We start from the raw sequence: 18,286 nt of genomic DNA, 5'->3' as shown, positions 1-18,286 counted from the left end.
AAAGCTTAAAAATCAACCTGATGCAATAGCAGTGTGTTGGGCATTATGACCAGTTTATTTAAACATACTTGTGACATTACCCAGGATATTGTCTGGACTGTTGAACAGCTGTGTCCCTCAGTTCTCCAGTCTGGGATGCCTTTTACACTGCTTCACTGTGAGAGAAACCACTCCTGGTCTGCCCACACTCAGCTTCAAGCAAATAAATGACCCCCAGATATACTGAATGAGTGCTATAGCTAGCCAGACAGCCAGCCATGAATTATAATACAGAGTGACACCAGCAAATCCCCTGCTCCAGACTTGTTCCCAGAAATGTGCGTCTCGTATTGCCCAGTAAAAGCGCATAGAAAGTCCGTCATTTCATTTATAGAAAATGAGGCGCACAAATCTTATCCCAAATGAAGTTCCCAAACACATTGGTTTAGATAAAACAAATTTATTAACTACAGAAAGACAGATTTTAAATGATTACAAGTGATGAGCATAAAAGTCAGAATTGGTTACAAAGAAATAAAAGGTAAAACACAAACTAATACTTAACAAACTGAGGGCTTGGCTACACTGGCACTTTACAGCGCTGCAACTTGGGTGTGAAAAAACACCCCCCTGAGCACTGCAAGATACAGCACTGTAAAGCCTCGGTGTAATCAGTGCTGCAGCGCTGGGAGCGTGGCTCCCAGCGCTGCAAGCAACACCCGTAAGGGATGTGGTTTACGTGCAGCGCTGGAAGAGCTCTCTCCCAGCGCTGGCGCTCTGACCACACTCACACTTCAAAGCACTGCCGCGGCAGCGCTTTGAAATTTCAGGTGTAGCCGTACCCGAGTGAATTTAAAACAAAAGGTTTCTCTCACAACATGCTTACAGCAGTCTGGCTGGATTCCTTTCAGCCAGAACTCTTCCCCCAGTTCAATGATGTTTCCTTTGTCTTTCAAGTGTTGATGCAGTGAGTAGAGTTGAGGAGAGAGAGGTAATCTGAGGAGTTTGCTCCCGTTCCTTATTGCATTTCTCTTCTTTGAAAATCATCTCCAGCTGGGCTTCAGGCAATAGCCAGTCTGTTTCTTTGACAAGGTGTAAATTTCTTGCTTACACTCTTTTTCCTGCCAAAGAATAGCTGCTTAACCAGATGGTTGTCCATTTGATTATGTTGACACCTAGCTGAGGTGTTGGCTAGCCTGTCTCTAGGGAACTGGTTTGAAGCTGTTTCCCCAGACTTGGAACATGTTTTCAACTGGAATTTTATAACTTTGCTTACAATGTTGCCACACATATTTTACTAGGACAATAATGATAAGCAAATTGAGCTTTCAAATGATAACTCTCAAGGCATAGTTTGTACAAAATTTATCATAGTCTTGTAAAAATGGTGAACATAAAGATACAGACTGTCACAATGTTTTACTGGAAATCTTGAATTAATGCTGACATTTTAATTTTAAAAAACACAGTATATGTTAGGTAATATAATTTCTTTCATTGTGAGATCAAATGGAGCCTCTGGTGAAACCCATGTCTATGTATATCCAGATCTTGCCCAATGATCACCTCTTTCTCTAATCTATCAAAAATATAGCCACGCTAATTATTCATAGCTAATAGTAGACTCCAAGGCCAAAAGGGACTATTTTGATTGTTGAGGCTGATCTCCCATGCAACACAGGTCAAAGAACTTTCCCAAAATAATTCCTTTTGAACTACAACGTTTAAAAAAAATCCAATCTTGATTTAAAAATTGCCAGTGATAGAGAATTCAGCACACACTTTGTAAATTCTTCTATGAGGTAATTAGCCTCACTGTTAAAAAATAAAAACTATTTCCAGTCTGAATTTGTCTTGCTTCAGCTTCCAACTATTGGATCTTTTTACATATTTGTCTGATAAATGAGGACCCTGCTATCAAATGTTTGTTCCCCATGTATAGACTATGATCAAGTCACCCCTTAACCTTCTCTTCATTAAATTAAGTAGAATGAAATTTCCTCCTCTCTACTGGCAGATTTATTTAATATAACTTTAATAGCTACAATGTATCATTTGCTATCATTCTTGCTATGAACTGGGGACAATGGAAATCCGAGATGAATTGTTAGAAAAACCTCTAGTTAGCGGCCTATAGATTTCAGTCTGCATTTGTTTGACCCACAAAGACATTGAAAAGTCACACACATTACTTTTTTTTTTAACATACGTTAATAGCACAGTAAGTGATTCCTTCAGGAATCTTGTATACCGTGCATAGTATTATTTTTTTTTAGGTAGCATACAGCTGCAACTTCCTTCAATGTCTTAAATTCCTTAAATTCCCTTTCCTGGAATGGATTAAAAAAATGAATCCCCTTAAACAATTAATCTGACTGTACCAAATTCATTGTAGGTGTATCTCTAAAGCAGAGATGACTCATACCTGCCAATAATGGGGGAAGGAGGGACAGAGTGAGGGCAGCCAGCCTCAGCAATGTTACTGAGCATGCTTAGGACTAGCCAAGCAGCAAATCCAGGGGGGAGGGGAGACATGTGACCCATATACTCCTCCCCCCGCGTGTTGCCACTTCTCCAAAGACTTCCATGATGTTAAACCAGGTAGGAATGAATATGGCCCATTAACTCATCTTTTACATAAAAATAGTATGCATGAGGTTTTTTTCTTAATTTGCCTTAATGTGAAGGAGTTAAAAACCTAGGAAAAACAATTTGTGATCAAATTAGCAATTAACCTCTAATAATATATATCAGCACAGTCATGACTCCCAAACTGTTTAAAGATCATAAAGACATGTCAGGCAAAAAGAAAAGCTACAATATTTTTCAAAAAAAGAATTTCCAGCTCTGCATTGAAATGATTTCACTTATACTACATCCTATAAGTCAATTCAGTGTAATGCTTTGAGAATACTACTAAAGAAGTATAGTATTTACTTTTGAAATTAAGCATAATGGAGATTGGGGAGTGTATAACAGCACTGAATATACCCTTTTTTCCCCCCCAGGTGTCAGCTCAACAGATTCTGAGAGTGAAAGTTTAGTTTTCAAGTCAAAATCTGGAGCTATGCCGCAGTAAGTGTGCTCAGAAACACCAATGATATACAAATTTTCTATATAACTGTATAAGAATGTTAGCAAAACTGTTTTGCTACATCTGTCCTTGCTGAGGTTACTCCAAAAGAAGAGGCTAACTGGTGTTAATCAATGATCAAGTTGTGTTAAAGTACAATACCGGACCTTGATCCTGGGACGTGCTACATGGAAGCTTTACTGTAGGCTCAGAGCTATCAAAACAGAAAATAACTTTAGACTAATGGACATCTGTTTAAAAGAAAATATGTTGACATATAATGCATGCAGAAAATAGCTATACGAAGATTAACTTGACTGTACTCACAAAACATCTAGTGAAGGAAATTTCTTAAAAAACAAAGTCAATTTAACTTACTTGTGGAAGAAGGTTTAATATAGACTGGAAAATTACTATCTGTATATATTAGGGCTGTCGATTAATTACAGTTAACTCACACAATTAACTTTAAAAATTAATTGTGATTAATTTTAGTTTTAATTGCACTGTTAAACAGTACAGTACCAATTAAAATGTATTAAGTCTTTTGGATGTTTTTCTACATTTTCATATATATTGTCTTCTGTGTTGTAATTGAAATCAAAGTGTATATAATTTTTATTACAAATATTTGCAATGTAAACATTATAAACAAAAGAAATAGTATTTTTCAGTGCACCTCTTACAAGTACTGTAGTGCAATCTTAATCGTGAAAGTATCAGAGGGGTAGCCATGTTAGTTTGGATCTGTAAAAGCAGCAAAGAATCCTGTGGCACCTTATAGACTAACAGACATTTTGGAGCATGAGCTTTTGTGGGTGAATACCCACTTCATTGGATGCATGTAGTGGAAATTTCCAGGGGCAGGTATATATATGCAAGCAAGCTAGAGATAACGAGGTTAGTTCAATCAGGGAGGATGAGGCTCTGTTCTAGCAGTTGAGGTGTGAAAACCAAGAGAGGAGAAACTGGTTTTGTAGTTGGCAAGACATTCACAGTCTCTGTTTAATCCTGAGCTGATGGTGTCAAATTTGCAGATGAACTGAAGCTCAGCAGTTTCTCTTTGAAGTCTGGTCCTGAAGTTTTTTTGCTGCAGGATGGCCACCTTAAGATCCACTATAGTGTGGCTAGGGAGGTTGAAATGTTCTACAGGTTTTTGTATATTTCCATTCCTAATATCTGATTTGTGTCCATTTATCCTTTTCCGTAGAGACTGTCCAGTTTGGCCGATGTACATAGCAGAGGGGCATTGCTGGCATATGATGGTGACACCATCACAGGACCTACCCAGATCAGCCACACCATCACCGGTTCATTCACCTGCACGTCCACCAATGTAATATACGCCATCATATGCCAGCAATGCCCCTCTGCTATGTACATCGGCCAAACTGGACAGTCTCTATGGAAAAGGATAAATGGACACAAATCAGATATTAGAAATGGCAATATAAAAAAACCTGTAGGAGAACACTTCAGCTTCCCTGGCCACACTATAGCGGATCTTAAGGTGGCCATCCTGCAGCAAAAAAACTTCAGGACCAGACTTCAAAGAGAAACTGCTGAGCTTCAGTTCATCTGCAAATTTGACACCATCAACTCAGGATTAAACAAAGACTGTGAATGGCTTGCCAATTACAAAACCAGTTTCTCCTCCCTTGGTTTTCACACCTCAACTGCTAGAACAGGGCCTCATCCTCCCTGATTGAATTAACCTCGTTATCTCTAGCTTGCCTGCATATATATACCTGCCCCTGGAAATTTCCACTACATGCATCTGACGAAGTGGGTATTCACCCACAAAAGCTCATGCTCCAAAACGTCTGTTAGTCTATAAGGTGCCACAGGATTCTTTGCTGCTTTTATCGTGAAAGTGCAACTTACAAATGTAGATTTTTTTTTTGTTACATAACTGCACTCAAAGACAAAACAATATAAAACTTAACGCCTACAAGTGCACTCAGTCCTACTTCTTGTTTAGCCAATTGCTCAGACAAACAAGTGTGTTTACATTTTACAGGAGATAATGCTGCCCATTTCTTATTTACAATGCCATCTGAAAGTGAGAACAGGTATTTGCATGGCACTTTTGTAGCCAGCATTGCAAGGTATTTATGGCGAGATATGCTAAATAGTCATATGCACTTTCATGCTTCAGCCACCATCAGGGGCGGCTCTAGCCATTTCGCCGCCCCAAGCATGGTGGCACGCCGCGAGGGGCGCTCTGCCAGTCACCGGTCCTGCAGCTCCGGTGGACTTCCCGCAGGCATGCCTGTGGATGCACCACTGAAGCTGTGGGACCAGCGGACCCTCCGCAGGCACCTCAGCGGGAGGTCCACCGGAGCCGCCTGCCACCCTTCCGGCGACCGGCAGAGCGCTCCCTGTGGCATGCCACCCCAAGCATGCGCTTGGCATGCTGGGGCCTGGAGCCTCCCCTGGCCACCATTCCAAAGGACATGCTTCCATGCTGATGACTCTCATTAAGAAAAACAATGTGTTAATTAAATTTGTAACGGAACTCCGTAGGGGAGAATTGTGTGTCCCCTGCTGTTTTACCCACATTCTGCCATATATTTCATATTTTAGCAGTCTCAGATGATGACCCAGCACATGTTGTTCATTTTAAGAACACTTTCACTGCAGATTTGACAAAACGCAAAGAAGGTACCAATATGAGATTTCTAAACATAGCTACAGCACTCGACCCAAGGTTTAAGCATCTGAAGTGCCTTCCAAAATCTGAGAGGGACGAGGTGTGGAGCATGCTTTCAGAAGTCTTAAAAGAGCAACACTCCAATGTGGAAACTACAGAACCCGAACCTCCAAAAAAGAAAATAACCTTCTGTGGGTGGGTGGCATCTGACTCAGATGATGAAAATGAACATGCATTGGTCTGCATTGCTTTGGATTGTTATCAAGCAGAACCCGTCATCAGCATGGATGCATGTCTCCTAGACTAGTGGTTGAAGCATGAAGGGACATATGATTCTTAAGTTCGTCTGGCACATAAATATTTGTGATTCTGGCTACAGCAGTGCCATAAGATCACCTGTTCTCACTTTCAGATGACATTGTAAACAAGAAGTGATCAGCATTATCTGTTGCAAATGTAAACAAACTTGTTTGTCTGAGTGATTTGCTGAACAAGAAGTAGGACTGATTGGACTTGCAGGCCCTAACATTTTACATTGTTTTATTTTTGAATGCAGGTTTTTTGGATGCATAATTCTACATTTGTAATGATATCAAATGATATTATTTCATGATAAAGAGATTGCACTACAGTGCTTGTATTAGGTGAATTGAAAAATACTATTTCTTTTTGTTTTTTAGAGTGCAGATATTTCTAATAAAAATAAATATAAAGTGAGCACTGTACTCTTTCTATTCTGCATTGTAATTGAAATCAATGTTTGAAAATGTAGAAAGCATCCACAAATTTAAATAAATGGTATTCTTTTGTTTAACAGTGTGATTAATAGCGCAATTATTCATGATTAATTTTTTAAATATATCACTAGTATATATAATACATACATCTCCATGACAAAGAGGTAAATTTCCCAGTAGTTTAGCTGAGCCAAATTTATATTTGGAAATACTTTGGCAATACTGAATTTGAATAAACATTTTCGGGCAGGGGGAAGCATTCATGTAATGGTATATATACTAATGTTCCCATTTAAAAGAGAGTTTGAATTTTGATGTATATGAAATTTGGAAAAGTACATTTTTGAGAGTTAAAGCAAAATAAACAATTTTACAACTTTGTGAAATTTTACCCAAAACAAAATGTTGTTGCGTGTTCACCTGTATCCAATATCTTACTTAGTTTTTAAGTTTTTGGATGTTCCCAGAAGGAGAGAAAAAAGGTGGACATAGTGATAAGAGTTTTCTCTGAAATGTAAACAAGCAATAATATATCTGTTTATATTGTGATAACTGTTTCTTTGCAATGTGAAAATAGAGCAACTTATTTTCTGGATTAAATCTTAGAATTTGCAAAGTATTTTATAATGCAAGAAGCCTTACATTGTTTATTTCAACACTTTTTCCTATCCTGGATGTTCAGAATTGTGTATTATTGGTTTCTTTCACGGAAATCTCTGACAAACATATTGTGCTAGCAACAGCGTATGTGCTGCATCTTCTGTCCTTGTCGAATCTCCTTCTTTGATTAGGTATAGAAAATATGCAGTGTTACAAGCGTGGGCATCATTAAGGATCAGATCTACCATCCTTGCCCATGATTGCTCTGAGTAGTCATTCTGAAGAAAATTCACTACTTGTGGAAAAGTGGGTATTTAATCATTGTGAGTAAGGGTGGTACAGGCTGGATCTAGCTTTATGAAATCTTAGATGTCAGCTGTGCACATTCAGAAGTTATATCATTTAAACCATTATTCATTGATTTTTATAATTTTCTAGAATCTATCCCCCAAACCAAAACAAAAGCATTAATCCTCAGAGGACTTGAGTGGATGTCAAGTTTGTGTTTTTAAATAAAATGTTTTGTTTTACAATTTAAATACTTCCATAACTGAAAAGCAGCTGATGAAGGGACTGAGTTCAAACCTTCCAACATATTCACCCTTTGGGCTGATATTCTCTGTCTTTGCCCGAAGTTAATATTTTGGAAGGTTATGAGCATGGACTAAGATGGAAGCTGATTTTGTAATTTTAATTTGGCAGTGTGATCAGCATGAGTTTATAAATTGCATAGAGACAAAGATAGTTAGGAGGGGGAATAGACAATAAAATATAGTAGAAAGACGAAGTGGTTCAGGTAATATTTTATTGGACCAACTTCTGTTGGTGAAAGACACATGCTTTCCAGCTTACACAGAGCTCTTCCTGAAGGTACTCAGTACCTTACAGCAGGTACTCAGACATCTTTGTTGGTCTCTAGAGCTCTGTGTAAGCTGGAAAATTTGTTTCTTTCACGAACAGAAGTTGGTCCAATAAAAGATATTGGCTCACCCACCTTGTCTGTCTAATATCCTGGGACAAACACAGCTACACCAACGCTGCAAATAAAATACATTGTCATCCCTTTCAAATCCTGTAAGAATTTTGAGTTTACGTTGGTTCCAAAATAACACATTTGATAATTGTTATATGATCTGAAAAAATTGTTTTTTTCCCCCTTTTTTCCCAGAGCCCAGAAGAAAACCACTTCTGTTTCTTTAACAATAGGATCTTCTACTCCAAAGGCTGGAGTCACCACAGCTGTAATTCAGCCTATCTCTGTACCCATTCAGCAGGTACTCAGACATCATGTTAAGTCAGTCAAATATATTAAATCTCTCTCTCAAAATTAAATATAGGGGGGTGGAACTGCCATTTTGGAGGGTGAGGGATCATACTTCATATTATTTAACTTGAAATCATTAAACTGCTATTTGCAATCTAAAGATTAATTTAGTAAAAAAAGATGTTGAAGTTACTTACACAGAATGGGGGCAAATAAAGTATTTGAGCATGTGCACAAATGTGCTATATAGGTTTTTACACAAGTCATAACCATAATAGCTGAGCACTTGAGAATGTACTGAACACTACACAGTATGGTACATTAATATGATTTATGATAATTCTTATGTGTATTCTTTTTATACTGCTAAGAACTCCCTATGCATATGATGTTTAATTACATACTTTTAGCACAAAATGACTCTTTCATTTTTATTTTCTGTGGTTAACTTAAATCAAATGGTTGTGGTTTCAGTTATACTTTGCTGTTTTTTACATCAGCTGTTGGAAATAAGTTTGCCTAAAGTGATTGTAAGTTATAAAGTATCTATGTTGGTCTCTAGACCATCACATTTTCTCTCAATATTAACTTAATTGAAATTAACTCCTCTTCCTTTCTGCTTTTGTTACAAGCCCTTCTTAGATTTATTTTTTTTAACAACATATTACACTGTTATATGGTACGTAATAATAGGAGATGCAGAAGTACTTCATTTTGGGGAGATATTTTAAAGATGATCAGATACAAAACACACACAACTCATTAAGGTAATTGGGAACACAATTCTCGTGTGGAGCATCGAAACCTTTAAATCTTGCATTTTGATTGCAGAAGTACACATGTGAAATAGTAATGTCACACAATGATTGTACTATAATAAAAACTCCTTTGCAGGATTATGTAGTTGGATTTGCATTAGATCTATATTGATCATATTATCAGAGCATATTCAAACTTTACAGTAATAATACATTTAGCGCTTCAAGTGACTGTCATTTTTTATTTTGTAGGTTCAAAGCCCTACTTCATATCTGTACCGACTAGATGGATCCAAGCCTGTCTGCTCCACACCCATTTTTACAAAGGTCTGTTTTCTTTATCATTTATATATAGTCTACGTTTTACTTTCCAGTCTCTAATAATGCATGAATCTTGTAATTGCATTAAAACATATACTTTATATAGTTTTTTTTATGTGTCCTTTTCCTTGTAGGTACTAGTGGCCACTTAAGAAAAGCAGCTTTACATTGTAATAGTGAATGTCCTGTTCTTCTGCTCTATTGAAATGTTTTAAAGAATTAAATGTGCATTTCTATGTGTTTGTAGCATACCTATCACTATTGTACTTGGCCATGGCTACAAAAATTAAAAATGAAACATTTGGCAACACATGCTAATAAGAAAGACTCATTCCCACAATTGCATCCTGGATAATAAAATCTAATGGGTTTGAAGTTATTTTAACAATAACGGATGTGCTCATCAAGTAACACATTTTAGCTAGGAGTATTTATAGGATGATTGTAGAAGTTACAAAACTCTTTACATGTCACTAAAATTCAAACCACCAGTTTTTTTCCAATTTTCTTTAACTACTTGTTCTGTTCTTTTCCTTCTCTTTGTCTTGGGTACTAGCCTTTCAGGTACTGGTCCATGAAGGTACCTTCTAGGATTGTACCAGGATAGGACATTCATATATCTTGTCCTTTTCCCTTTGGGACATTCTACTATTAACCTGTGAGAGTAACTCCCTACTTGTTGCTATGGTAACACACTAGAGTCCTGATGCTGACAGTTTTCCTATCTACTTAAGCCAAAGCTTACTTCAGCTATTGGAAGGTGTTATGCTATGCTTGACATGGCTGGACAGAATTGTGAGGCAGGTATAATACATTCAGTTAACATAACTTCCCAACACTTATATTAATACTATGCTTAACATATATGTATTGACTAACAAGAACAATTTATTCTCTCATGTCCAGATTAGCCAATATGTCGTTAACAAAATGCACATCTTAAAAGATGTGTGCTAGCTGAAAATTCTTCATTTCACACCATGGGGTAAAAAATAAGATGGAAAAACTATCTGTTGACATCCACCTTTTGTGGATGTTTGGAGTTAACCATTTTCCACTTTCTTCTCAATGATGTTGCTTTCAGAAGATCAGCCTCCTAGAGAACAAGCAGAGCACTACTTCTTCTGTAACCATGATAAATATGTATTCAAAAATAGACCCTGTATTAAACATAGTCCAACTGAAAACACTGTTCTTGGAAAAGAAAATCAGCAGTATGTTATGACACAATGAAATAAATTGAGGATGGGTGAGGAGGGAATCTTGATTTGAGTGTTTTAAAGTATGTGGGATTTTTTATTAATTTAAAGTATGTTTGTCACATTTCAGGAGCTGCAAAACTCCACAGCATCTGAAGGACAGGTTGTTGTACTAGAGTGCAGAATCAGGGGAGCTCCTCCATTGCACGTTGAGTGGTTTCGACAGGGTGTTGAAATCCAAGATTCTCCAGATTTCAGAATTCTCCAGAAAAGTAAGACATAGCCCTTTGGCTAGCCCAATAATATTCATGTATTCTCACGAAAGCACCGTGGAATTAGCCTCAGTCAGTCAAAGCAGTCACTTTCCAGCATAAGGATTGAGTTATGGATAAAGGGAAAACCTCTTATCCACTTATTTGGGTAATAGTAATACAGACTAAGTAAATTAATTCCAAAAGAACTATTATAGGCAGGTGATATGAATGTCATCCTTGATTTTTTCCTGCCAGTATCATCTGCATAGATATGGTACTTGCCGTAGTATTTCTATACAGAACTTCTATTATTTTTATTAATGTGACCTCTTTCTAATTCATTTTTCTTGTTTATTTTCTCTTTGGATAATGTGATATCCAGAGCCCCGGTCTGCAGCTGAACTTGGTAAGAATCATATGAAAAAATAATCTTTTGATTCACTAGCTCTTTGTGTTTGCATTGAAGCCATAAATAGAACAATGTTTCTGGAGCACATTGGTAATATGAAACCCCCTTAAAGACAATCTATTCTTTTATCACAGGCTTCATATTTTGCACTGTGCTTTACATCCATTCCTGTATTCGTTAAACAGTTAATTCCATTCTGACCAATACGGAGGTCCCCACTGACAAAACCTTTAAATGATCTTTATTCTCAGAAAATGAGCAACTTGCAAGCTAATGAGGAAAAACAATCCCCACAAAATTCCATCACCCAAATTCTACTTGCATAGTTTTGTAACACCAGACCACTAAATGCTGGTTTCCTCAGTCTAGCTTCCCAGATGCGAGCTGTCCTAAATGTAAGCAGAGCTGGCTCAAAATAAGCACCTTTTAGTTCCAGTGAGCCTTTCTGGTGTATTCACAAGGTATGACTCTTGGAACTCAGCAGGCATAAAAATGGTCCTTCCATTTGCACTTTTCTCTCTACATCCTTATTTCACTCTTCACACGTTGTGTTATGGACTTTTTTGGCTATCAGCTAGAAGTTGTTGGAATTGGAACATATGTTCTCCCTTGCCATACCATTTTTATGTTTGTGCATGAAATCACTAAAATCACCATCATGGCACCTTCTAGCTCCTGTTCTGTGAGAGTGAAAGAAAATGGTTTCTTCTGAAGCAATTGTTTAGGCTTTTGCATAGATTGCTTTGGCAAATGTCCTATAAGAGCACTGCAGCCAACTCTCTTCCTCTCCCTTTCTCCAGAGATTAAGTCAAGGGAAAAACTAATTAGTAGGACCTACTAGGGCTAAATACTACCATTACTGTCCCAACTTTGTATTCTCTGGCTCAAACTACAGAATGTAGCATTACTTGCTGCCAGTGAGAGCTCTTGGGTATGACTAAAATTGCTCCAGCCACTGTAATGTAATACACTTGGCTGCCTGGCAGGGGACTCCTGGCCCTGCAGCCCATAAATGACAGATAGCAGAGAGGAGGCACAGAGCAGGGTTATTTCTATTCATTATAACATAAGCAGAGTATAGGGCTGTTTTCATATGCTGCCTCTGCTCCTACTTTCCCAGATCAAACAACAAATGGGGGAGGGGATGCCTCTTAGCTTGGTGGTAGAGGATGACAGGTAGCAAAGTAAAGGACTCTGAGCCTGGGGCTGGTTTTCTGCACATGAAGGGTTGTGTGTGAATGTGGAGTGTTCTGAGCCTTGGAGTGTCAGACAGGAGATGGCTCAGAACTCATAAATAAGCAAGCGTTCAGATGTGAAGAAGTTAGGGCAGAAGAAAATAATTTTCTACCTGCGACATAGGTGTTGTGCAGGATGTTTCTGAACTGATAGGACTTGGTTAGAGGAGCCTAGGGGCTTTGAGATTCTGCACTGGCGGGCATGGGGTGATTTGGCGGGATTGAATACGGGGGAACGGCGTCAGCTGGGATTTGGGTAGGTGAACTGGTGGTGTGCATGTGAGGGATCTAGGGTAAAATCTAGGTTGAAGAGGAAGGGTTTGGGACTAGGAAAAAACAGTGAAGGGCTAATATGGATAACTATGATCTTCCACCATGTGTTTTATGAAACTGGGCTGGAAGATAGAAGGAGGGTGCTCCTTTTTTCACCTCACTTCTCCATCAATCTCCCTTATCCCCCAGCAAAACACTTCCCTATTGTGCCCCCAGACACAGTGCCTCAGTTTTGAACCTTGGAAATGTTGATTAGCAGATGATGTGAAGAGGTGGGTGTGCAGATTGCTGTATGCAATCCCATTACTTATTTGGGGCATTAGTTGTCATGGGAATAAGTACAAAACTTGCATCTGTGCTTATTTTTATTGCAACTACCCCACATGGTTTACTGAGGTAACAACCTTAAAAGAAAGTTGAAAACAGTATATTTGCTCAAACTGGCCTCTCACGAGGTTTAACAGTGAGTCCAGGTATTAACTATGGGGTTTGGGTTATAATTATACACTAGTCTATATTTGTTAAGAATGTCAAATTACAGTACAATCCAATTTTTCTGAAGGGTTTCAGAGACCACTGAAGCCTTTGGATATGCAGGAGAGTAACATACGGTATGCATTGCCATTGTGGGCTGTGATTGACTGGTGGTTAACTAGGAGTTTGGTTATATGGTGGTCAGAAAAATTGGGCTAAAGGAGGAGATATTCAAACGTAACTAAGGGATTTTATGCTAATGCTGCACAAATAACTGACTATTTGGTTTGTGTACAGGTCCAAAAAATTGAAAAAGAAAATTGTTTCAGGTTGAACCAAAATGAAAATGTGTAGTAAGTTTTGGCAAACCAATATGTAGAGAAAAATTTCATTTTTGTGTTAACAAAAATGTTTGTCAGTGCCAAACAAAACATTTTATTTTGATTCTGTGTTTTTTGAAAAACATTTTAAAATGTTTTTTTAATAAAATTGACTGAAATTCCAAAATAAAATGCTTTTCCAAAACAAAACATGGAAATATTTAGTTTCAGAAATGCTCAGACTGTTTTAACATTTCCAGATTTTTTTTAACCAAAATAATTTTGCCAAAGTCTACCTGAATTTGATAATTGTTTTAGCCATCAAAGACTGCATTTTGGGGTGAAAAAAATTTTGCATAAAAAATTTAGCCCCGCTGTGTTTAAAAGCCCAGATTCGCTGTGTTCCTAAATTTCTGTGGCACTACTGAAAACTTCCCCCACAATATGTCTCGTTATAGCAAAATGACTCTACTCAAGTTATTGTTTTTTAGATGTTATAAAACAAAGCAGATCAATGTGATAAGTTCCTTTGAAAAAATGGAAATTAGTATTCTTTGAAAATACGGACTGTTTCAAATTCTGTTTCTAGATTTAATATACTTGGTGTTATGAGAAAAGCCCTTGGCATATCAATATCAATAGAATCAGCAGTGCTCCCGCAAGTGATTGTTCATATACACATTCCTCTGATGGGTGCATATGCTTCATATACTAGAGGTGGGAGTATTTTTTGCCATCAGTATCCATAAGGCATGCATGTGCTAGTTAGTCCTTGTGCTCCACTGCAAGGGCATGTAAAGGAGAGGTGTGCTTGCTGCTGTTCAGTTCCTCTCATGGTTGAGAGATGAAGCCCAACAGTTCAAAAGACTGCCAGCCCCTTCTTGTAGTTTAAGCTAATGGGTTTATATTATAGTTTGGTTGCCTGTTCCAATCTTCAGTTCTTAGAGCTCACCTGGGTAGTATGGTGTCATCTGATTTGCTGGGATTAAAACACTGCCCTTCATGGGAGCAAACTATACCAGCTTCAAACGAACACTTGAAGTCCCTCTGTTTTCTCAGAGAATCACTTATTCCCAGTAAATGTGTAATATGCAGGTCCTTTAGCTCCCAAGCTAGAAAGGACAGGGAGGGCTGCCTTTAGGTCTTCCTAATGACCAAGTCAATGAGACCCACTTCTGAAACAGGCTCAGTAGATTCCAATGTACAGGGATCTTCCAAGCCTACATATAAATGCAAACTCTTGGCATTCAAGAGCTCCAACTCAAATAGCAAACATGACAATAGCATTGTCCTTAGACAGACTGCAGGGAGCTAGAAGACCTCTGGGCAGGTCACTCAGAAGAGCTCCCTCTAACAGGAAAACCTCCCCATGGCACTGAATGTTGTCTGAGACTTTGCAACCCAAAAGGGTTCCCACTGAAGCTCACTCTCAAGACAGTTCAAACCATATGGCACTGAAGCATCTGGCACCAAAATCCAGAACCTCAGGAAAGAGTATAGCACCAACCATGGCACTGCCTACTTCAGTGGTCCAGGCACTGACTCTTTTTGACTCTCTTTTGACACTGGAATCAAGCCAATCAGGACAGTTCACCATCACTGTGGCATAGTGTCCTGACAAAACCAGTTCCCATGCACCTGTACATGCTGCCCTGCCTGGCACTATTTAGATACTGGCACCAGTGGACCTGCAGATTCACCCAGAACCACAATTGTCTCTGTTGTTGAATTCCACACAATGATCTGTCTTGTAGTTTGATCCCTAAATCTCTGAGGGAAAATCTCATGGCTCCCAGTTATACATTCTTCTGGGATTCCTCTATGGAATTGAAGGACAAAAAAAGTCTAATTCAGCAACAGAGTTGCTTACCCAGCCTGTCTCCACAGCCCTCAACAACTTGTAGAGGATCCAGATACTGCTTACGCAAAAGGTATTGGGACCCACAGATTCCAGGCTCATGGTTCCCAATCTCCTGGCTTCTAGGTTCTTACACACTGATGCCCGTGTGGCCTCTCTAGGGACCCTTTAACCCCAGGAAGCTACCTCACCACCAGAAGTCTGCTTCCTCCATGACACTGCGCATTCAGTTGCCCTAACAACCCTTCTGATTCCCACACAACCAAAGGCAGAGGAGGAGGTAATGGAAGAGCAGGCACTGGAAGACAACCTGCCAGCACCAATCATTCTTTTCTCCTCATCACCTGATCAGGTCTTAGTGCCAACCCACACCCCAGAAATGGACAACTATGAGGGTTTCCAACACACATTAAAGAGGATGGCAGAGACCATCCAAATCCATATGGCAAAGGGACAAGAACAGACATATAAATTGGTGCACATACATCAAGCCTCTGCAGTAGGAAACTCAGCCGTCCCTATTAATAAGACCATCGTGGATCCAGCCAGAATCTTGTGGCAGACACCTGCTTCTGTACCACTACATCCCCCAGCACAGATAAAAAGTATCAGATGCCTACGTATGGGTGTGGAATTCTTTTACATGCATCATGCTCCATCTTCCTTTGTAACTGCTTTGATAAACAAAGAGGCAAAACAATTCTGATCCACACCAAAGGAAAAAGGACTAAAGAAACTAGATTTACTTGGCCAGAAAGCCTACTCCTCAGCAATCCTACAGTTCTGTGTAGCCAGTTATGAGGTCCTATTAGCCAGATACAATTTCTGCACACAAGAAAGACTGCTTGCTTCCCAGACAACCTTCTGAGTGACAGTCACAAAGACTATGTGTTGTTAGATAATGCAGGCTAGCGTCTAGCCAGAAGAGTCTCAAGCAGCACTCGATGCAGTGGATATGGCTGCTAGCTCAATGGCAATGGCTGTTGTCATATATCTGGCATCATGGAGAAGTCCAAACAGTGGTGGAAGACTTACCTTTAAAAGCAGTCATGTTGTTCATCTCTAAAACGGACTTGGCCCTCAGCACATTGAAGGACTCATGAGACACCTTTTTTTCCTTCAGAGTACGTACAAGTTCTTAAGGGGAAATAAATGAAACAGAAGTATGCCTCATGGAGACCAGTCCAGTAATTCTTTTATTACCAAAGGTCTTCAGAACAACCCAGGAAACGACAGCATCTCCATAGGAGAAGACAACCCACTGCTCTACCGCAAATTTCCCCATCTTCTCAGTCCTAGAAGCATTCATTTTGATGGGATGGTCAAAAGATGTGTACTTCCTCCATCAGCTCCAGAAATTTATGACCTACCCTTCAGAAAACTGTTAGCTCATTTTAGGCATACTGGGTCACTTACCAATATGTATACAATAACACATGACTATTCCATCAAGTTTTCTACAGTGCCTACCCCTAACCTCCTTCCTTGCCTCTTTTCAAAGACCCTTCTCACAAGGATCTACTATGTCACAAGGTCCTCCTGCCCCTCTCTCAGAGCAATAGAAGGGTTCCTTACAGGGAAGGTTTCCTTAGCAACAGTTTCCTAATCCTGAAGAAAGAGAGGCTGGAAACCCATCCTAGACTTGCAGAACACCAACACCTTCATTCACAAATTAAAAATCCAGATAGTCACCCTAGCATCAATAACCATCACACCGAAGTCACGAGACTGATTTACACCTCTCAAATTCAGTATGTATATTTTCACATTTCTTCACAGGAAATACCTGAGATTTACAGTGGTACAGGACCACTACCAATACCAGATGGTACTCCACAGCACCAAGGGTATTAACCAAGTGCTATCACTAGCAACAGTTTACTTAAGACAAAACATCAACATGTATCTTTACCTAGACAATTGGCTGTTATGGGGAAAATTGCCTTTTCAGACCCCCAAAGCCATTTCCATTTTCAGAGCTGAGGCCTGAAAGTCAACAAAGAGAAACTGAGCTTAACCTCAGTCCAAAGGAATGGATTCATTGGCACAGTCCTGGACTCCACCACCTCCTGTTCCTCAAGACAGGTTTGAGAATCTATCTTCTCTTTCTTTTTCATCTAGAAAGAAATCCAAACACCAATGTAAAGTCATGCCTGGCCCTCCTAGGCTACGTAGGCTCCTGAACATTCATGACTCCGCATGCCAGACTTCACCTCTGATGCTTGCAGGGTTGGCCGCAGTTTGTTTACACAACCTCCAAACATCACTTGGACAAGCCCATTTCCATCCCACCCTTGGTCCTATTCTCACTGAAATGGTGAAAGGACCCATCAAATGCAGGCAGAGGGTCCCATCCAGAGCACCTGTATCTTCCACAACAGTAGTCATGGATGCATCCTTACAGAGATGTGGTGCTTGTACAGATGAACTAACAACATAGTGCCTATGGTCCCTGAGAAAGCAAAACATGCACATCCATCTCCTAGAGTGGTACAGAAGGCCTGTGAGATTTTTTTTTCCCTAATCTCAGGACTGTTGGTCCAAATAATGACTGACAACATAACAATCATGTTTTACATCAACAAACAAAATGTGACCAGACGTTCCTCACTCTGCCAGGAAGCAGTCAGACTCTGGAATTGGTACATCATACATTGAATATACCTACCGGCAATATGCTTACTTGGACTGCAGAGTGGACAATTTTAACAGACGCTTTCTCCCAAATCATGGGTGGGAAATCAAAGAGAGGATACTGGCAGATACCATCATACCCTTTTTGCCAATCTATGCAAATGTAGCTGTCCAATTCTGCTCAAAAGGAGGACAGAGTCAGGGATCTATAGTGGACACGTTCCTGGTACCATAGTCAGGAGTTC

The 18,286-nt window shown here is 39.3% G+C and overlaps 1 protein-coding gene across 1 annotated transcript in view; it reads left to right on the top strand.

Annotated features, from left to right (window-relative positions):
- The window catches only part of PALLD (palladin, cytoskeletal associated protein), a 340,242-nt gene that overhangs the window by 121,046 nt on the left and 200,910 nt on the right, over positions 1–18,286 (top strand). The window contains 5 exon segments of the mRNA XM_030563213.1: positions 2,988–3,054; positions 8,211–8,316; positions 9,317–9,391; positions 10,715–10,856; positions 11,221–11,244. Coding sequence (XP_030419073.1) covers positions 2,988–3,054; positions 8,211–8,316; positions 9,317–9,391; positions 10,715–10,856; positions 11,221–11,244 — 414 coding nt within the window.

Source organism: Gopherus evgoodei, chromosome 5 (assembly GCF_007399415.2).
Source record: "Gopherus evgoodei ecotype Sinaloan lineage chromosome 5, rGopEvg1_v1.p, whole genome shotgun sequence".
NCBI lineage: Eukaryota > Metazoa > Chordata > Testudines > Testudinidae > Gopherus > Gopherus evgoodei.
This window is presented reverse-complemented; position numbering and strand designations above follow the sequence as displayed.